Genomic DNA, 21,863 nt, shown 5'->3' with positions numbered 1-21,863 from the left:
ACACTAGGTTTACATACAGTCTGTGCTGTACAGATCTATAATTTTTCTTGAGTCCTCTGTGAGGATGAGATGCATGGATGAAGTGGTTGAGGGAGAAGGGGGCTTAGAAGTACTTTTTTCTTTTTTTAATGTAATTTGTATACTTCCTTTCATTATAGTGCTATTAACATTTTGATAACCAATTCTCTAAAATAAATCCTGGAAAGGAAGATAAGCTTCTTTAAACTTTGTCCATTATTAGAGAATGCCATTCTTTTATTCTGACTTTATCTGTATTAGGTTGTTTATTGGCAATGCTGGTAACAGTGAACTTTGTTTCTGCAGTTCACAAATGCTTTTTTACATTTGCAAGAAATTGACTAGTCATCAAATGCTTAGTAGCACAGAAATTCTCAAATGGTTGCGGGAAATTTTGATCTGCAGGAATAAATTTCTTCTTAAAAATAAGGTAAGCAAAATGACATCTTTTGAAACGGAAGAATATTTGGAATGGTAATGAAAAGAGATTAAGGAAATGTTTATTAGCCAAATCAAGTCCTTATTCAGCTCCTCTCTTCTGCAAAGTCTTCAAGGGAAATGTACATGCAGGAGACAACGGCTGAGAAATCAGCACTTTAAGTAAAAATTATTTTGAGCCATTACCCTTAAAGCCACAATCCTGATAAAGTCTAGACGAGTTAAGCAGGATTCTGTGGGGCAGACCTAGGAGGAGTGGGGCCTCTATAACCAAAGAAGATTGAGAAACAACATTTGCTGTCTCTGCTCTCAAGTTCATACATAAGACTTGAATCCGATGTCTAGGCTAGTCCAGAGAATGCTATCTATCTATATATATAAAGAAGCTGAAGGAAAGACATTGAGGGCCATCAATCTAAGGTTTATTTATATTTCTGTGAGGAAGTTATTACCTGTTGAAGATATCAGAAGTCTTCTTCCTTAGGGTTGAGTGAAAAGTTTTGATTCTGAACTATTGAAGCCTGGTGACAAGATTTTGGGGGCTAGAGAAGAGCCTTAAGTTTCTTTTAACATAAAGTTTCTATAATCAGTCAATTAAAAAGTTCTGTTATGGCATAGTTTTAGGAGTACTTGATTCAATAAATTTTTATCCATTTCTGGAATGGATAAAATCTATGGGAAATTTAAATGTCTCTAATACATATCCTTTTCAGTGTGCCATGCAGCTTGTTGAATTTTCTTTGTTTAGAAATGAGCTAATGGTGAGTTGGATTTATTCGTATCTGGCTTACCTTCATCTGTTACTATAGTAGAATTTGGCATTATGCCAAAGGTAAGGAATGAGATTGGACTTCAGCGTTTCATGCCCTTGCCTATAGTATAATTCTCCGGAGTGCAAGCATTAGTAATCCAGTAGTGAATCTTGTCCTCTGGTCAGTGAAGTCACTCATACTTAGCATATATACCAGTGTTGATTCTGGTTCAGAGGAATTTAATCTCAAAAGAGTCAACTTCCCGCTATCCTGACCATATTGTATGAGAGGAAATCTTTGTTGTTTTTAACTGACTAAAAAGTACATTATATTTTTTGTGTGGTAGATTTATGTTGTTGATGTTTAACTTGTGTCCATGTTAGATCTAGAAATCTTAATTTACATTTCTAGATCTGTTGATTCTGAGTATTTGAAGAGTGGAAAACTGAGAGGAGTTTCCGAGACATTGAGGAAACATTATTTGTACTACTGGGTTTCTAGAGAATGTTTTTCAGTGTGAGAGGAGTAGGAATTGGAAGGAGAGGTTTTCCAGGATAATCTCAAACAGAAAGGCAACTCATATAAGTATTTATTTCTCTTAGCTATCAGTGCTTCGAAAAGGCTTACTTATTTTTCCTTTCTAGCAGGCAGATAGAAGTTCCTGTCACTTTCTCTTCCTTTATGGAGTAGGATGTGATGTTCCTTCAAGTGGGAATACCAGTCAAATGTCCATGGATCATGACGAATTACTACGCACTTGTGCTCCTGGAACCTCTCTCAGGAAGGGGAAAGGAAATTCATCCATGGTAAGGGACTTTTGTAGTTTTCTTGTATCATCATCTGTGCTCTGTACTTTTTTTCTGAATTAACTTGGGTAAATTTCAACTAGGTAATACAGCATAATAAGGAACTGCTTAGCTTCTAGTTTCGTTACTGCTCTTCGTGGACACTCAGGCAAGTTCCTAACTTATCTGTGTCTCAGTTCCTCAACTTTAAAAGGGGATAATAATTTCTGCTGCAGAATTATTGTGAGAATTAAGTGAGATAACGTGTAAATAGCACTGGATTGAGTATTTGACACTTATAAGCTGTAACTGATAGCTATAATTATTATAATTCTCTATCCCATAAGAAAGATCATTTGTACCCCAGAAGTTTAAAAGTTCTATCAACTAAAAAAAGTACAGATTTACTGGGGAAAAAAAGCATTTTGCTTAATGTTATATGCATTAAGTGTTTTCAGGACTTTTGTGTCCATAATTCCCTTTAAAAATAAATCATAATGCTACTGAAAATGTCAGATCATTATAGAATTTCTTTTGCAGAACAAAGCTTTTTTAAATCCCTATTTTACAATATAGTCTTCAGTCAAAGGAAAACAACTACTCAACAGTGTGGTATTTTCTATTGGTCTTAACTGCAGAATTTGCATGTTCGCTTATAAATGAGAATTTCTCTATTTTGTGTTTTGAGAATATGTTATCCAGAGCCCAATATACCTTATACAGTCATGTTTAGTTCTTATTCATGTCCTTATTTCAGTCAGTTTGCAGTATGATTAATTTCTTGCCTCTGGGTGGATAGAATTTCTTGTTACTTCCTCTTCGTCATTTTTGAGTGACTGAGAAGTGCATTATATTTTTCATTGAGTAGATTTATACTGTGCATATTTTCTTTGTGTTCATATTAGAGTTAATCTATATTTATAGCATCTGAAAAAATTGAAGAGATACTAGTATTATGTTGGTCCAAATAATTTGAGTTCTCATTCAGTCAAGATATTTTGAGGTGTAAAAATTCTGTCATAGTTAAAGGGGAAAAGCTCTTGTGGGTTATTATATACAGACATCTATGGTACACAGCTTGTTGAATTATTGGATTTTGTAAATAAAATTATGTAAGTTGCAAATATTTGCCTCCTTCTCTTGATCCCAGGATAGTGCAGCAGGGTGCAGTGGAACCCCACCAATATGCCGACAAGCCCAGACCAAACTAGAAGTGGCCCTGTACATGTTCCTGTGGAGCCCCGACACTGAAGCAGTTCTGGTTGCCATGTCCTGTTTTCGTCACCTCTGTGAGGAAGCAGATATCCGGTGTGGGGTGGATGAAGTGTCAGTACACAACTTCTTGCCCAACTATAACACATTCATGGAATTTGCTTCTGTTAGCAATATGATGTCAACAGGTAAATCATGCATATTTTTTTTTTTACTCAGTCTACCTTGACTCACATACCTGATTACTCTAGGAACATAGGCATGTATTTAAGATCAATACTTCTTTAAGTTAACCGGGCTCATTCAAATACCTTTCCTGAAATCCTTTTTTTCACAAGGTAAGGTAAAAGTAAATAGTATTTGGAATAAGTTATTTTCTCACTGAATTTTTAATATGCCATATGCATTTGTTTAAAAACTGACAGTATAAATTGCTTTCAGTTATAAATTATACAGTTTACTCTGCCTCAGCTGTATATAGTGAAGTTTTAAAAGCATTAGCACATGTTATGAGTAAGTATAGGTAGAAATAGCTATTTTAGGCCAAGGACATTGTAGAGACCAAGTTAAATACCCCTTTCCTGTGAGGCTGGTAAAAGGAAGTGTGCAGCTTTACCATTTGAAGTATTCATTCCCCTCCTCCTCCTCTGCCTTTTGGGTTGGGCTTGCCACATTCTCCACTGGCAAGCAGGGCTCTTAAGTGCAATAGGCTGATCTGCTGTTGTCTTTGCTTAGGAAGAGCAGCACTTCAGAAAAGAGTGATGGCGCTACTACGGCGAATTGAGCATCCCACTGCAGGAAACACTGAGGTATGTCCTTAGCAACAGAAATATCCTTTCCAGGCCCCTACCTGCAATTTTAGAAGCCTTTTGTTTTGTGCATGTGACCAGGAATAGGTTTTGAAGCGACTCTAAGATGTATGCATATTATAAATAGGATATTATAATATATACCAAGTTTGAGACCTGTCTATTACTGATTGATTTTTAGCTCTAGGTTCAAGGTTGCTTTCAAGTGGTAATTGCTTTCATTTTAGGCTTGGGAAGATACGCATGCAAAGTGGGAACAAGCTACAAAACTAATCCTCAACTACCCAAAAGCCAAAATGGAAGATGGCCAGGTGAGTTTGTGAAGTTGATTTTGTCTATTGATTGATCTGCTAAACATATGTACTACATACACTTTAGTAATATTTTGTGAGTGACTCTTAGTGTAATAAGTATTAGATGTCTTAAGACTGATGGTTTAGTTGTGGTTTATCTAAACCTGCACTAAAATGGTAGCCACCATACCCTAGTCAAATTAAAATTTCACTTATAATTAAATACAGTTAAAATTCAGTTTCTCTGTCACACAGTAGCCACATGTGGAAATTGACTGCTATCTTGGACAGTACAGATATTAAATGTTTCCATCATTGCAGAAATACTGGACAGTTCTGAGCTAGAGATGATTTATGATAGAGACCATTCCTTTCCCCTCTTTTCTTTCTCTTTTTCCATGAGAGTATTGCACAGAATTTTCAGGAAAGGAGTGAGAAAAGTAGAGAAAAAGAATTAAAATTGAAACACTAGGTCTTACTGTTTTATTAGGTATTCTAATTAAGGGTTCTGGTGGCCAGAAGATTGAGCCATAGGTTATATGAAATTTTAAAATTTGAACGTTTCACTCATCAACTGTTATCATCTGTTACCTTGGAAATTAACAATTGATATTTCTGTATGTTTGATTTGTAATGGTCATATTGTTCTCATTTTAGAAAAATTCATTAGTCTCCCATTGTTTTTTTCTTGTCATGCTTAATTAGAATAAGAAAAGTTACATTTTTATGAAGCAAAAATCTGCACCTAATATCATTATTTGAAGATGGACATGTGGCTTTAAAATGAAAGCTTTCTTTTTTTGTGGCTGTTTTGTTGAGATGTAATTCACATATTGTAAAATTCACCTGTTTAAAAATTTATAATTCAGTAGATTTTAATATATTCAAAGTTGTGTAGCCCCCACCACAATTTAATAAAAACCCATGCCCTTTAGCTGTCATTCCCTAACCTCCCTCTACACCTCTGCCCCTGGCCCTCATCAGCCATTAAGCTACTTCTGTCTGAGTAGACTTGCCAGTTCTGGACATTGCATATAAATAGCATCATGCAATGTGTGGTCAGTAGTGATTGGTTTCTTTGACTTGGCATAATGTGTACAAGGTTTATTCATGTAAATCAAAGCTTTTAAAAAGAAATTCGATATTCTGTGTTGACTATATTAATCTATGATAAAAATATGTTGCTGCTGCTATATGACAATCTTAAGTTTGGGTTTTTCTAGTTAAACTTGCTTTGCATCTTTCACATAGTTTTTTTTAATTGTAGGATAACATAAATTTTAAAATATGTGTAAGTTGAAGTGACAGTGCAAAATATTAGGAGATGAACATACTTGTGCAGTCAGCACCCACATCAAGAAAGAAATCATTACCGGCATTCCAGAAGCTTTCATTGTGCTCCTTCCGGTCACTAATGATCAAGAGTAACTAACCATTATCCTGATTGAATACAGTCATTTTCCTGTTGTTAAACGTATATGAACGGAACAATAGAAGTATATTCTAATATCTGGCTTCTTTCACTCAACATAATGTTTGTGAGATTCAGCCACACTATTCTGTGCAATTGTAGTTCATTTTTTGTTATTGTAATATATTATTTATTCAACAGTCCTGAATTTAATTTTTTCTTTCTGTACATTTTTGGCATCAGACAGTTATACAAAGACTAGGTTTTTTTTTTAATTTGTTTGTTTATTTTAATTGAAGGATATTACAATATTGTTATTTTGAATTGTGCTGCTATGAACATTCTTGAACGTGCCCTTTGCTGATCTTATAGATGTATTTCTGTAAGGCACACACTTACAGTAGAATTGCTGAGTCACAGGATATGTGATGCACCTATGGGAAATATAAATGGATATAATCACATTAAAAAATTGCTTGGTAGTTTTACAAAAACTTTTAGAAGACAGCTAACATTTAAAAATGAACTGCTACAACTAAAGATCCTGTTTCCCGCAACTAAAGATCCTACAGTGAAGATCAAAGATACCTCGTGCCACAACACAACTAAGACCCAGCACAGCCAGATCAAAAAATAAAATGAACTGTCATAGTATCTATGTAAATGGTCAAATGTCACCTAACCATTAAAAGCTTTCCTCTTAAAGAATGTATAACAAATGAGGCAATGGATCCACTAACAGGGATCTATTAATAGTTTCTTACGCTTGCATGAGGGCTTCCCAGATGGCAGTGGTAAAGAATCCACCTTCCAATGAAGGAGACATGAAAGATGCCAGTTCAATCCCTGAGTCCAGAAGATCCCCTGGAGAAGGAAATGGTAACCTGCTCCAGTATTCTTGCCTGGAAAATTCCATGGACAGAGGAGCCTGGTGGGCTACCGTCCATGGAGGTCGCAAAGAGTCAGATGTGACTAAGCACATACATACCTGCATGAACAAGCAGTTTTTTCATTGGAATTCTTCAAATTATAACCCTTTAAAGACCAGAAGTAGGAAATAAAATATTGTACATCAGATCAGATCAGTCGCTCAGTCGTGTCCGACACTTTGCAACCCCATGAATCGCAGCACGCCAGGCCTCCCTGTCCATCACCAACTCCCGGAGTTCACCCAGACTCACGTCCATCAAGTCAGTGATGCCATCTAGCCATCTCATCCTCTGTTGTCCCCTTCTCCTCCTGCCCCCAATCCCTCCCAGCATCAGAGTCTTTTCTAATGAGTCAACTCTTCTCATGAGGTGGCCAAAGTACTAGAGTTTCAGCTTTAGCATCATTCCTTCCAAAGAAATCCCAGAGCTGATCTCCTTCAGAATGGACTGGTTGGATCTTCTTGCAGTCCAAGGGACTCTCAAGAGTCTTCTCCAACACCACAGTTGAAAAGCATCAATTCTTCGGTGCTCAGCCTTCTTCACAGTCCAACTCTCACATCCATACATGACCGCAGGAAAAACCATAGCCTTGACTAGATGGACCTTTGTTGGCAAAGTAATATCTCTGCTTTTGAATATGCTATCTAGGTTGGTCATAACTTTCCTTCCAAGGAGTAAGCGCCTTTTAATTTCATGGCTGCAGTCACCATCTGCAGTGATTTTGGAGCCCAGAAAAATAAAGTCTGACACTGTTTCCACTGTTTCCCCTTCTATTTCCCATGAAGTGATGGGACCGGATGCCATGATCTTCGTTTTCTGAATGTTGAATTTTAAGCCAACTTTTTCACTCTCCACTTTCACTTTCATCAAGAGGCTTTTGAGTTCCTCTTCACTTTCTGCCATAAGGGTGGTGTCATCTGCATATCTGAGGTATTCTTTGCAGCCAGAGATGGAGAAGCTCTATACAGTCAACAAAAACAAGACCAGGAGCTGACTGTGGCTCAGACCATGAACTCCTTATTGCCAAATTCAGACTTAAATTGAAGAATATTGTACATACTTTTTCTAATTCAATTAGTAAAAAATACTTGAAGCACTTAAATGTTCAATAAAATTAGACATTTATATCAAGCCTGGGGAGAGCTAAGCTGAAAATATATAATATAATATGGTGTAATATATTCAGCTAATAAATGTCTCTGTGTCAGAGAATGGAACAACATTATCAAAGCAGTGTTAGACAAAGGAAACATGAAAATGAATCAGTGGAACGATTAAAGATCAGCAAACTTGAGCCCCAATAAGAAGGATGTAAATATACAGCAGAATTCAACCTAGAGGAAAAAAACACTAACCTAGTTCTTTATGCAGTATAAAAGTCAAGGTACAAAAGACTCCTCAGATGAAAGAACAGTACCCTTATCAAAATGTTGTATTAGCTTTATTTTAACGTCACATGAATATTTTGCTTCATGTATAGTGACACAATTTAAGAACGTTTAACTGTAGTTTGAAAACAGAGTAGTCACTACTGTGTTCCTGGAATCAAGAAGAGAATAAATATTGTTGTTACTCCTTTGTTTCTGTTGGAGATGATCTGATCAAAAAAAGTGTCAAAAAGTACTGTTTAAAAACAAGACAGCAATAAAATATGAGCCCTGTAAAGGAAATCTTTAAATGTAATATGAAAATCACAATTACAATAAAATAGGTTGATAATGGTGCATTAAATGCTATGAATTAACTCCTAGTTGAAAAGAGTACACAAAATGTACTTTGACTATTGCATAAAATTTTTTAAAATTACTATTTACCTGTTATTTCCTAAATTTTTGAGCAACCTTCAGTGAATCTCATTTAAATCTATTAGTAAACCAACATACCAAGGAAGTTTCTCTGCTTTATTTATTAATCCTTCAGAAAGATTTAGCTGCATCATCATCTTGGATTGTATTCCGTAACAAGATGTTTCCTTTCTTGCAGACAGTATCCAAATTAATAGTTAATTAAAAGAGTAACTGTTGAATTGATGTTTATGAATTATAGTTCCTTGACTAAGATGTTTATGGTAAATGGATACTACAGTGGCAAGATGTTGTTAGGGGTGAGATGTTAGCTCTGCCTATGAATTAATTTGAGCTAGCTCCTCTTCACGTCCAGATTCTTCACTATCAAAATCAGCCATATTTTTTTTCTGATTTTGCACTAATCTGGGATCTACCACAGCTGACATCATCTGCACTTAGCTTATCATCAGCCATGTGCCCTTTGTGGTACTGAAGCTGAATTTAGTGATGCTGGATTGCCAACAAGCAAATAATTCATTTCCAGTTGTCTCCCAAGAAAGTGATTCCTAAGATGCTTGTGCTATTTGGGCAGCATTCATTTCCTCTGAAATATGTTCTGGATCTTCAGAGTGTGAATAGGCATGTAGCATTTGTATTTGATTATCTATTGATGACACTGACTGTTAAAAAGCAGGTCTTTTCCTGTTTCATTGCTTGCTAATAGGCCTTGGGAATTCCCTTAAGCAAAGGTCTGCTTGACTTTCTGTTTCAAAGATCTGTATCACAACTACTTTTAAGAGGATTTTGACCATGATCTTCTTTAAGGGCTTCAGTTCTGCAAGGTCTTCTGATTGACCTCTTGGCAGAGCTGCCAGCTAACTGTCTTGAGTTACTAGAAATCACCTCATTGGTAGATCCATTACTATGCTCACTGTTGCTTCCAGGACCACTGCTTCCATCTTCACGACTGTTGGCAGTTTTGCCAGAACTTCTTTGTTTGGATTTCATTGTGTCTGAAAGCTGCTGTTGTATATATTTCATTCTTAGTGTAAGTTGCTTATCCATTTCAGTATCACTGCCTCCATTTTGATGAGTTTCACTATTATTTGAAGACCAGCTGCAGGTGTACAATGTGATGGAGCTGGTCTTCTGAGCTTTTCTTCCTCTTTCTTACTTTCAGTGGGAAGATACGTATTTAATAAAGATGCAAAAGAGCTGCTTAGTTAGCTGAGCCTTAGCTGCTAATACGCTATTCCATAATGCTTTAATTTACATCAGTGCCAAGTACAGTGTCTGTTCAGTACGAACACTTGGCTGAAGACCTGAAACCAGATTAAGAAGATGTCTAAGAGGAGCTGGATCCAAATGCTTGATGAGTAAAGGAAATAAGTCATGTATATACCAACCACAGTGTTTCAGCTGTGCTGCAACCCATATGCAGTCAATATGCTAAGGATTCAGTCATCCTGCTGCTGCTAAAAAATTCAAAGTCACTTGACAGGGTTTGATAATCTCACTATGTAAATTCGGTCCATATATATGCTCTACCCTACTGTTGCTTATAAGCCAGTCTGCAAGTTCTTCTTCAGTGGACTTTCTGTGTCTGATACCAATGACTCATTATTGCATATATTGTTGAAGGTGTGAAGTTGATTCATTATCTTGAGCCCAACCAACCTCTTAGTCAAATGAGATCACATAAAGTACTTAAATGCAAGATCTAGGCTTACTTTTTTTTATCAAAGCATAATGTTGTATCCAATGGTTCTTTCACTGTGCTACACATTAAATCATCCATCCTGTGAACCTCACTCTCTTAATTCCTGACCAGGGAGCTTGCATAAATATCTGATAATGTAGGGCCTAAAAGGGACAATGTGCTGCATGACAGCAGAGATACGTAGCCATATCCTAATACTAGATGCAACTGTAGTAAATCCATGTGCTATAAGAAATGGCAAAGTTTTAAGAGTTCCACATTCAAAGCAATCATTCATGAGAGGTCATTTTCCCCATAGAATAAACATAATGAAGTAAATGCAGTGGTACTTCTACATCATTCATATCACCGATTGCCCCTAATATATTGCTTTCTTAGGTTGATATATCCCCTATAGTAAGATGACTATTATGCTTGTAGGCAGTATATAGGGAAAATTGAATTTGAAAAATTTATGCTACACACAGTTTTCTTTCTCATCTCCACTCCATAAACTGAAAGGATCAGAATTCCTGGAAGATTCCTCCTCTGTCAGATTACAAATTCTTAATTATTTTTTTCTATTGACTTTATCATTCTATACTCCTTCATCACATTCTTTTGTATATTCAATGTTTTTTCCACTTGGTTACTCTCATCTTGTCATGTGGGAATCTATGTTAATAGTAGTACAACGTTCACACAGCTGGATCCAGAGTTTTTGAACTTGGACAGTCACTAAGTTATTAAATGCATACCCTACTTGGTTAATGGAAAAGGAAATGGCAGCCCACTCCAGTGTTCTTGCCTGGAGAATCCCAGGGATGGAGGAGCCTGGTGGGCTGCCGTCTATGGAGTCGCACAGAGTCGGACACGACTGAAGCGACTTAGCAGCAGCAGCAGCAGCTACGTGGTTAAAAACCTTCAAATGCTTATATTCCTTGAAGCAGCACAGATATTGCTTCTGTGTCTGGAAATTGATATAAGCAAATATTTTGAAAGTATGTTCCTTTCTGAACTGCAGTTTATCACCACCTTCTGTATCTGATACTGGATCCATGTGTTACCACCACCTTCAGTTCTGTAAATTAAGACTCATCTGTCCTCAAGCGGTGAGATACCTTGATGTGACTAGAAATTGCAGAGCAAAGACTTGAATTTTTTTAAATGTAAAAAAAATGTTCTCTTGTCACAGAAATGTTGGATAAAAAGTAGTTTGTCAAGTCTCTCAACCAATTTAGGTTGAATTCATGCTTTCCATAAAAATTTTGTGTTTAGGCTGCTGAAAGCCTTCACAAGACCATTGTTAAGAGGCGAATGTCTCATGTGAGTGGAGGAGGATCCATAGATTTATCTGACACGGACTCACTACAAGAATGGATCAACATGACTGGCTTCCTTTGTGCCCTTGGGGGAGTGTGCCTGCAGCAGAGAAGCAATTCTGGCTTAGCAACATATAGCCCACCCATGGGCCCTGTCAGTGAACGCAAGGGTTCCATGATTTCAGTGATGTCTTCAGAGGGAAATGCAGATACACCTGTCAGCAAATTTATGGATCGGCTGCTGTCCTTAATGGTCTGTAACCATGAGAAAGTGGGACTTCAAATACGGACCAATGTTAAGGATCTGGTGGGTCTAGAATTGAGTCCTGCTCTTTATCCAATGCTTTTTAACAAACTGAAGAATACCATCAGCAAGTTTTTTGACTCCCAAGGACAGGTAAAGTGTTCTCTGTTTTATTTTTTACCCTTTCCTTTAAGTAGTGACTCAATTGAAATAATGAAGCCTTTTTCTTTTAGGTTATTTAATTTTGATACTGGCATGGACTTTCACTTATAATTTTAAAAAATAGATAAAAACATTGCAAAAAGGAGAATCCTCTAATTCAGAAATTAGTTTGCTTTGTAGGGACTCTGGTGCGTGGGTATGCCTGGGGTTAACAATGTCTTGGGCATGGGTATGAGCATCTGTGTATATCTATGTGCCTGTTTGAGTATGTGCCCACGGGTGTATTTCTGCATGTGTATGACATTTATCTATGGTCTGTCTGCTGTGCATTGATTCCCAAATCAATCAATTCCCAATGTTTTGTTCTTTGTATAGGTTTTATTGACTGACACCAATACTCAGTTTGTGGAACAAACCATAGCTATAATGAAGAACTTACTAGATAATCATACCGAAGGCAGTTCTGAACATCTGGGGCAAGCCAGCATTGAAACAATGATGTTAAATCTGGTCAGGTAGGCATTCTATTGAAGTGTAGCAGACCACATTTGCATTGGTAGTTAGCAATAAAATAATTTGCCATCCTTTTCTTTTTTGCACCCAAATCAGGGTGTGATAATAAGGTAATTTGAAGTTATATATCTTCTCATATGAGCAAAATGAAAATCTTATAATTTTTATGGTTACATTTAATCATTTTACTTAGTGGTGAAAGCATTTAGAAAACCTTTTCCTTCATTTATATCTGATCACTTTTTTTTTTTTTAATGCCCCTGTATCTAAATAGATATGTTCGTGTACTTGGAAATATGGTTCATGCAATTCAAATAAAAACAAAACTGTGTCAGTTAGTCGAGGTAATGATGGCAAGGAGAGATGACCTCTCATTTTGTCAAGAGATGAAATTCAGGTGAGTTCTCAAAGAGCAAAATAAAGTCTTGTAAATTTTACTATGTTTAGTGAAGTACAGAAAAATAGTGGCACCTGGTTATCATGGGAAGTGGGAGAGGTGGAAAAGAAGTATTTTATGTGTTTTTTTCCTTCAGATTATTTTAAATTTCCCAAAGCTTTGTGCCCATGACAGTGCTCCCTTTTTCTAAAATTATACTACACTTGAACTAAGAATTTGATTCTGTGTCCAACTGATAGATAGCATTGTTGTTGTTCAGTCTCTAAGTCTTGTCTGACTCTGCAACCCCATGGAGTGCAGCATGCCAGGCTCCTCTGTCCTTCACTGTCTCCTGGAGTTCGCTCACATCCTTGTCCACTGAGTCGGTGATGCTATCTAATCATCTCATCTTCTGCTGTTCCCTTCTTTTTTCAAAGTCTTTAGCTAAGGGCTAAGGTGGTAGATCAGTATACCAGTTGGTGTTTGTGCCCTTCTCTGTTAGATTTGTGGTAGTAATATCTCTTTTATGAAATTATCTTATTGCCTGAGTGATTTGGCAAATTATTTGAATTATTACACTTTTAATCATACAAGAATTTTTACGTGTGACTTTGAAAAAGCAGTTTCCTTTTTTCTTTTTCTCTCCCATTCTTTAGGAATAAGATGGTAGAATACTTGACAGATTGGGTTATGGGAACATCAAACCAAGCGGCAGATGACGATGTAAAATGTCTCACAAGGTAAAAAAAAAAAAAAAGAGGAAAGAAAAAGACTTTTACATATTAGTAGGTTTACTCTAGGCATTATATCTACTTATTACAGTTTGTGTACGTATTAATTTATATTGAAATTGTTTTGGGGGATATCAAGCTCTTGCATTTGGATTATTCAAAGATATTAATCTTTATTGTTTCTTTTTAACTAAAAAATTTTCAGTAAAAAGTGAGTGTTGTTTGGAAAGTTTATGTTGTATATTTAGGAAAGACAGTCTACAGTTGGAAAATAAGATATATAAGGCCTTAGATTGTTTTTATTTTTTGACTGGATAAAGATATTATTTGAAGAACTTAGCTGTTTTGCGTCTTTCTGAAATGTAATTGCTTAAGTTTGCTCTAATGATAAATACTTACTACCATGTATCAGAAATATTTAAACATTATGAATTACATAATAGCTATTCACATATATTTCTTTGGCCAGGCTTGGTCTCACAGTACATGCTTTTAATTTAAGGTAGTCATTTATCCAAGATTACTTTGTAGAAAGTTATTATTGCCCTTTGCCTGACTTGAAGTGTGTTTGTATTCTGGGCTCTGCATATTAGCTCATCGATTATTTGGGTTTTCATGGTAATTTGTTTAGGGCTTCCCTACAGCTCAGTCAGTAAAGAATCTGCCTGCAATGCAGGAGACCTGGGTTCGATTCCTGGATCAGAAAGATCCCCTGGAGAAGGAAATGGCATCCCACTCTAATATTCTTGCCTGGAGAATCCCATGGATAGAGGAACCTGGCTGGCTATAGTCCATGGGGTTGCGAGAGTCAGACACAACTTAGTGACCAAAGAGAGAGAGAGAGAGAGAAATTTGTTTAATGAAATAGGTAGTTATGAAAATTCATGTCTGTTAGAAAGACATTCATTTGAGGGGAAGGTGAAGTGTAAGAACTTGAGAGATTTGTGGTCTTAAAATTTTTTTTTTTCTTCAGAGATTTGGACCAGGCAAGCATGGAAGCAGTAGTTTCACTCCTGGCTGGTCTGCCGCTGCAGCCTGAGGAAGGAGATGGTGTGGAGTTGATGGAAGCCAAATCACAGTTGTTTCTTAAGTAAATTTCAGTTGCCAGAAATAAAAAGCAAAAAACAAAGCCCCACACACAACAAAACAAAGTGTAATCAAAATAGCAAATGATTATATTTAGAAAATGGACCTCATTGCCTCATTATTATGACCATCAGCTGCTGTTTCACAAAATACAGCACTTTCTTGAAGCAATAATCCCTATTTAGGGCTGGTATAGAAAAACAGCTGTGTTTTGTGGTTTTTCTAGAAAATATAGTTTGATCAGTGAATTTTTATAGACAGTAAAACCCAGATCACCTCATTAAGTCATCGTCTTAATTATTTGGACCACTCGTTTTTATATTCTGAAAATTAAACGTGATACATTTAACCAGGAAACATTGCATCTATTTGGTACTTATGTTATGAACTATGTACTGGACTTGATCAGGATAAAATCATATTCAACACAGAGCACTACCTAATGAGCCGTGCTGGCTGATTACCCCTAAGACTAGAGAGAAGCAGATGCTAGAGCCACTCGTGATGTACACGTGATGGTTTCAGAATGTCTCATTAGCTTTCTAGTTGATGTGTGTGGCCTTCATGGGGTAAGGGTCAGTCTTTTTATTTCTCAGGTATTTCACATTGTTTATGAACCTTTTGAACGACTGCAGTGAAGTCGAAGATGAAAATGCACAAACAGGTGGCAGGAAACGTGGCATGTCTCGGAGGCTGGCATCACTGAGGCACTGCACAGTCCTGGCAATGTCAAACTTACTCAATGCTAATGTGGACAGCGGCCTCATGCACTCCATAGGTGAGGTAAAATGAAAGGTTCATAGAGAAATTTAAAACCTAGAGAATCAGTATATAAGAAAAGTGAAATTACTTCAAAAAGACCATGTTAATAAATTTGCATCTGTCTGTCCACATCAGGCTTAGGTTATCACAAAGATCTCCAGACAAGAGCTACGTTTATGGAAGTTCTGACAAAAATCCTTCAACAAGGCACAGAGTTTGACACACTTGCAGAAACAGTATTGGCAGATCGTTTTGAGAGACTGGTGGAGTTGGTCACGATGATGGGTGATCAAGGAGAGCTCCCTATAGCCATGGCTCTGGCCAATGTGGTTCCCTGTTCTCAGTGGGTAAGTTCATTGAGTTAAGAGGAGAAGAACAGTGCCTGGCATAAAACAGATGCTTCAGAATTCATTCAGTCAGTGAATTATTTTTAAATTGAAGTATGTATGCTCAGTCATGTCCAAGTCCTTGTGACTGTGGACTGTAGCCTGCTAGGCTCCTCTGTCCGTGGAGTTCTCCCGGCAGGAATACTGGAGTGGGTGGCTGTGCCCTCCTGCAGAGGATCTTCCCAACCCAGGGATAAATTGAAATATAGTTGATTTATAATGTTTTGGGTATACAGCAAAGTGATTGAGTCATATGTGTGTGTGTGTGTGTGTGTGTGTGTGTGTGTGTATATAAATATATATGTGTATATATATATATATTACATATATCTTTTTCAGATTCCTTTCTATTATAGGTTATTACAAGATACTAGGTATAGTTCCTGGTATTATACAGTAGGTCTTTGTTGTTTATGTATTTTATATATATTAATGTGTATCAGTGAATTGAATTAATTGCTAAAACTTTTAGAGCTAGAAAAGCTTCAGATGTTATTTGAGTGATTTTCAGCTGTGGAAAGTGACTGGCTCTTCTCGCCCTCAGGAGATTTCTTAACTGTGAGGATCTTAACTTCTCATATTTAAAGTAAAACTGAAACTCCTCACCTGACCCATGGAAAAGTTCTGTCTGAACACTCATCAAAATGAAATTAAAACCACTGATCTTGTCTGGTGTCTTCATTTGGTAAATGAGATACTTAGAATTAAATCTCATATTCAGTTGTTAGTAATGCTAGAACTAGAATTCAAGGCTTGTGTCTGCTTACTACCTCTAGTTCAGAACTCTTTTCTTTTTTTTTGAAGTGTTACACAATTTTTTAAAACTTCAACACTCTTATTTGCATTTGAAATTATGACTTTGCTTGTTTTAAATACAAAAGACATAATATGGCTATTTGGCATCTCTTAAAAATTTTTTTTCTAAAACCCTATCATTTTTGCTAACAGACATGCTAAACATTATTGAGTTTGGGCTTCCGTGGTGGCTCAGATGGTAGAGAATCTGCCTGCAGTGCAGGACACCCGGCTTTGATCCCTTGGATGGGAAGATCTCCTGGAGAAGGGAATGGCTACCTACTCCAGCATTGCATGGAGAATTGTGTGTACAGAGAAGCCTCGTGGGCCACAGTCCATGGGGTTGCAGAGAGTCGGACATGAAAGTGTTGGTTTCACTTTCACTTCATGCTAAACCCTTGAGAAGGGTTGTCCCTTTCATGTTAAAAAGCTGTTTAGTTCATACTGTACCAAAAGTGATTTCAGCTTAGTGAATTATATATAATAAGGTAATCTGTTGTTGCCTGTAAATATGTTTCTGCTTAAAAGCTATAGGATCTTACTCTTCATACTTAAAGTGAAACTCAGACTCTTTACCTTGATCTACAAGGCTCTATCCAGCCTGGGCCCTGCGTCTTCTCTCACATCATCTTAGGCCGTTTTCCTTCTGGCTGACCAAACTTGAACCACACTGGCCATCAAATCAGATCAGATCAGATCAGTCGCTGAGTCATGTCCGACTCTTTGCGACCCCATGAATCGCAGCACGCCAGGCCTCCCTGTCCATCACCGTCTCCCGGAGTTCACTGAGACTCACGTCCATCAAGTCAGTGATGCCATCCAGCCATCTCATCCTCTGTTGTCCCCTTCTCCTCCTGCCCCCAATCCCTCCCAGCATCAGAGTCTTTTCCAATGAGTCAACTCTTCGCATGAGGTGGTCAAAGTACTGGAGTTTCAGCTTTAGCATCATTCCTTCCAAAGAAATCCCAGGGCTGATCTCCTTCAGAATGGACTGGTTGGATCTCCTTGCAGTCCAAGGGACTCTCAAGAGTCTTCTCCAACACCACAGTTCAAAAGCATCAATTCTTCGGCGCTCAGCCTTCTTCACAGTCCAACTCTCACATCCATACATGACCACAGGAAAAACCATAGCCTTGACTAGAAGAACCTTTGTTGGCAAAGTAATGTCTCTGCTTTTGAATATGCTATCTAGGTTGGTCATAACTTTAGCTTATTTCTGCCCTTGAGCACCCTTGCTGCTGGTGCTGCTGCTTACAGTGCTTATTCCCTGGCCTTTTGTTATTCAAGTTTCAGGTCAGATTTCACTTTCTACTGAGGTTTTTTCTGGTCATCCATCCAAACCACACCCACAGTCATTTTATTCAATTGCTTGTTATATGTCCTTTGCAGCATTTATTTACTGAGTGAAATTATCTTGTTTATTTGATTGCTTATTCTCATTCCACCACAACATGAAGTACATGAGAGCTGAGCCCATGTCTGTGTTGTTTACTTCAGTAGCTCTGGGTCTTGGAGTAGAGCCTGACATATAACCATGACTTAGTGATTGTTTAATGAATAAAGATGGAATCTTACTTGTAGGGAGTTAGAAAAAGGAAGGTATTGAAATCCTCTTGAAGGCTAACGTTCGTTCACAAATCTCCATGTATTTTGAAAATGGCTATTCTAAAACCTTTTAGCACCTACCTATAATTACTACTAAAAATTCTTAGTAATTTTTTCAGTAAAAAGAATCAAAGTCCAAGAAGCTTTAATCACTTTGTTTTCTTTCAGTAAATAGTTTCTTACATGTTTTATATATGTATTTTTTAGATTCTCATTGGTTATCTATGTGTTGTATGTTAAATGGACTTTTTAAAAAAGAGGAGTTTTATATTAAGTCAGATCTATTAGAGCTATATCTAAAGGAGAACAGATTAAAAGATAACTTTAAAAAATTTTAAGTCTATTTTGTAAATTTAAATTCTGATGCTTAAAGGTTTTTAGAATTTTACGGGGGAGGGATTAGAATGGAAAAAACATTTAGTGCAACAGTCTAAAAATAGTTCTATTTTGTAACTAAATTATCTCTGATAATTATACTTGGCTTTAAAATGGAATCTAGTCAATTATGTATTATGTAACCATGGGAAGTATAGCAGAATATTGGGTCTTATTTGGCTTCCAATTATCTGTGGTTAAGAGTGTTAAATTTTTTTCCTTTACTTAAATAACAGATGATAGTAATCCTGAGACCAGACAAGAATTAGAGGAGCTACAGGCCATGATCCTGACTTTGTTGTTAGGCCATCTTATTCTGGCTACCTCATTCTCTGTAAATCTCTTGCCAACTTGTGTGGTTACACAATGATTTACAATCAATTCATTTTTCTTAAGTGTGCAAAAAAGTCTTTACTGTGGGGAATTTCGAGGGTTATCATTTAGGTACTAGATGGGAATTAGTTATGCATCCCCACTTTGTATATACATCTGGCCAATCTCTTGGTTCTGAATGCACTGCTTAGGGCTTTTTCCTGTCTTGCTATAAATCCTGTAGTTTTTCCATTTTTGTTATTTCTTTCCTAACCCATGATAAATGTTTGCTGAGTTTTCCTGGCCAAAGGAGAAAAGAGTAGAGCTCCATGGTCACCACAGTCTTATTCACTGTCATTGATTTTCTAGGAAAATGATCTGTTCATATCAAATTCTCTGTCATCAACTTCTGTTTCTACTTTTCCTTCATTATGGCATAGAATTTGAGCTGAATCCTGGATTTTTTCTGTCTGGTGGTAAACCTTTGGCCTCTCTTACCTTCTTATCATTTAATCCTTAGAATTAATAGCTACTGTAGGTGTACAGAAGTAGTCATTTATCATAGACAAATGTACATGGATAAATCCCAGGGGAAAAGTTAATCAGTCACTGTATACTTCAATTCAACAGGTGGTTATCAGCTTTGAATTTGCCTTTCAGTTTCCTGCTTAAGGAAAAACTGAACTGTTTACACTAACACAATCTTACTCTGTTGTCAGGATGAACTTGCTCGTGTTCTAGTGACTCTGTTTGACTCTCGGCATTTGCTCTACCAACTGCTCTGGAACATGTTTTCTAAGGAAGTAGAATTGGCAGACTCTATGCAGACTCTTTTCCGAGGCAACAGCTTGGCCAGTAAAATAATGACCTTCTGTTTCAAGGTTTGTATCCAATTTATCTTTTTTGGGGGGCAGGGGGAATGCAGAGGTATGCCAGACAGTGATTATGTACAGAATGTACAGAGCCGAATGTATTTTTTAATGCAAAATGTTTGGAGCAGGCATAATACGTTCCTCCCTGTGTATTTCTTTAGGTATATGGTGCTACCTACCTACAGAAACTCCTGGACCCTTTATTACGGGTTGTGATCACCTCCTCTGATTGGCAGCACGTCAGCTTTGAAGTGGATCCTACCAGGTTTGTCATCCTGTCCTTCCTAACAGCTCTCCCTTGTTTTCATTACCGCCACCTGAGGCAAAGCCCTTGTAATTTCTCCCCTTGATTCTATAAAAGTTACACACAAATACATTTTTCTTAAAGAAAAGCACTAATAACATTTAAGGTATCTTTGACTATCACCTCTAGAGACAGCACTGTTACTAGTGAGGCTGTTCTGTCTTTTTTATATTGTATTTGCATGTATGCATTACTAGTTGTAGAAACTATAATGTAAGCACTTAATATAAATGTAACATTATATATATGGTTTGCAACTTTTTTTCTAACATAACCTTGTGTCTTATTAACATCATTGAGATTATGAATCTTATTCTTTTTAACTGCTGTGTGATATTTTGTTTGGTTGGGCAATATCATAATTTATTTACCAATATCATATTAATTCCATTGACTTTTGTAGTAACTTTCTAATTATTGTCCTAGCGTTGGGTTTTTTTTTTTTTTTGCAGGTCATTTGCTATAGGAACTATTCTGAAATCTAAATTTTTTTGGTCACTTTTTTCTCAGAAACCATCAGTTGTTCCCAACTGACTGCAAGAAAAAATACAGTCATCTGACTATAATCTGTATCACTGCTTGTCATTCTTTCATGTCATCTCTGTTCTTTAACTCCATTGAAATATGCACGTTACACATTTTTAAAGTGACTTGACACATGGGGCTCATTGGGATTAGAGTTGCCTAATAAGTAATATTCCCTTTTCTCCACCTGAGTTCAAAATCAGAAGGGCAGAGGGAGAGAAAAGGTGGGAAGGAAGCACCCAGCAATCAACTCTTTCCTTTATTTCTGATAAAAATGATTAAAAAGTGGGGCTTTAGATCTTGTATGCACAAGATACATATAGGCTTGCTCATACTTCACCTTGAATTAGAATCTTCTTTCCCATCTCTTGCACAGCTGGGTAACTACAGGCATGCATCACAGAGGCTGGCAAGCTTTTTATCGTAAGTGGAGAAAAGACCAGAACATACCTTTTCTGTAAGCAGACAAAATTAGAATGGAGTGGATGGCACTGAACTGAGCATACTTGACTCTTTTTTTTAATCCATCTCACCATTCCTCCTGTAATGAGGAGTGACTTGGGAGAAGGGAAAGAGGCCAAGGGGTAATGCAAGGTGCATTTTAAAAACCACCATCTCTGTGAAGCTTTCTGTCTGTTTCCAAGTGCCACCCATATACACAGATTACACGTGAACAAAGAAACAATATCTCTTTCATGTTCTGCACCATCATTGTAACATTGAGTTGTGATGACGTGTTTTATGAATTTATCTTCCCCTGGACTGTTGGCTCTTTTACATTTCATATGTCTTTATGTCTTCCTATGAGTATTTAATGTATCTGGCTTATAGTTGACATTTCATAAATATTTGTTGAATGAAATTTTAGACTGTTAGGTTATGCTTGCTTTTTCTAAGCCACATCGCTTGTCTTTCAGTTAGGACCCTAAAAATTGTTTTATTTTTTATTTTCAGGTTCAGAGCTTCTTGATGGTTTCTCTTCCTAAATAGTTTTATTTGGCAACTTTGTATCAGTTGGTGTTTTGGGCTTTGCCTCTACTGAAGTGTCAGCTATAGTAACTAATCAGCTCTGGCACCTAAATTAACCAGTTATTGTTGAAATATTTCAGTAGTTGTAGTTTAAAACTTCAAAGCAATGTTCTTTTAATGTCATCTTGTATTTTGTTACCTTTAAGCAATTTTACTTTCTAAAGGGTAAAAATTACTTAGAGAGTGAACTAACTGCCTGAAAGAAATCTCCTGTACTAGGTAAATGCTTCAGTACAGAGAAGAGAACTAGATTACAAGTTTCCTATATTCAAATTACTTAAATTTCAAACTGATGTTTTTCTAACATGTGGAGAGCTTAGAAGTTGACACT

At 36.8% G+C, this 21,863-nt stretch overlaps 1 protein-coding gene across 9 annotated transcripts in view; it reads left to right on the top strand.

The window, feature by feature from the left end:
- Nucleotides 1-21,863, top strand: part of NF1 (neurofibromin 1) — a 323,089-nt gene that overhangs the window by 176,347 nt on the left and 124,879 nt on the right. For 7 of the 9 annotated variants that reach the window (XM_061390468.1, XM_061390467.1, XM_061390466.1 and 4 more), the window contains 14 exons: nt 325-448; nt 1,853-2,014; nt 3,144-3,393; nt 3,941-4,014; nt 4,242-4,325; nt 11,412-11,852; nt 12,237-12,376; nt 12,649-12,771; nt 13,407-13,490; nt 14,455-14,571; nt 15,164-15,345; nt 15,465-15,676; nt 19,522-19,683; nt 19,836-19,939. In XM_061390468.1, the coding sequence (XP_061246452.1) occupies nt 325-448; nt 1,853-2,014; nt 3,144-3,393; nt 3,941-4,014; nt 4,242-4,325; nt 11,412-11,852; nt 12,237-12,376; nt 12,649-12,771; nt 13,407-13,490; nt 14,455-14,571; nt 15,164-15,345; nt 15,465-15,676; nt 19,522-19,683; nt 19,836-19,939 (2,259 nt within the window). The remainder of the gene's footprint in view (nt 1-324; nt 449-1,852; nt 2,015-3,143; nt 3,394-3,940; nt 4,015-4,241; nt 4,326-11,411; nt 11,853-12,236; nt 12,377-12,648; nt 12,772-13,406; nt 13,491-14,454; nt 14,572-15,163; nt 15,346-15,464; nt 15,677-19,521; nt 19,684-19,835; nt 19,940-21,863) is intronic. The other 2 variants (XM_061390462.1, XM_061390465.1) reach the window with 2 other exon arrangements.

The sequence above is a fragment of the Bos javanicus genome, chromosome 19 (genome assembly GCF_032452875.1).
Source record: "Bos javanicus breed banteng chromosome 19, ARS-OSU_banteng_1.0, whole genome shotgun sequence".
Lineage (NCBI taxonomy): Eukaryota > Metazoa > Chordata > Mammalia > Artiodactyla > Bovidae > Bos > Bos javanicus.
This window is presented reverse-complemented; position numbering and strand designations above follow the sequence as displayed.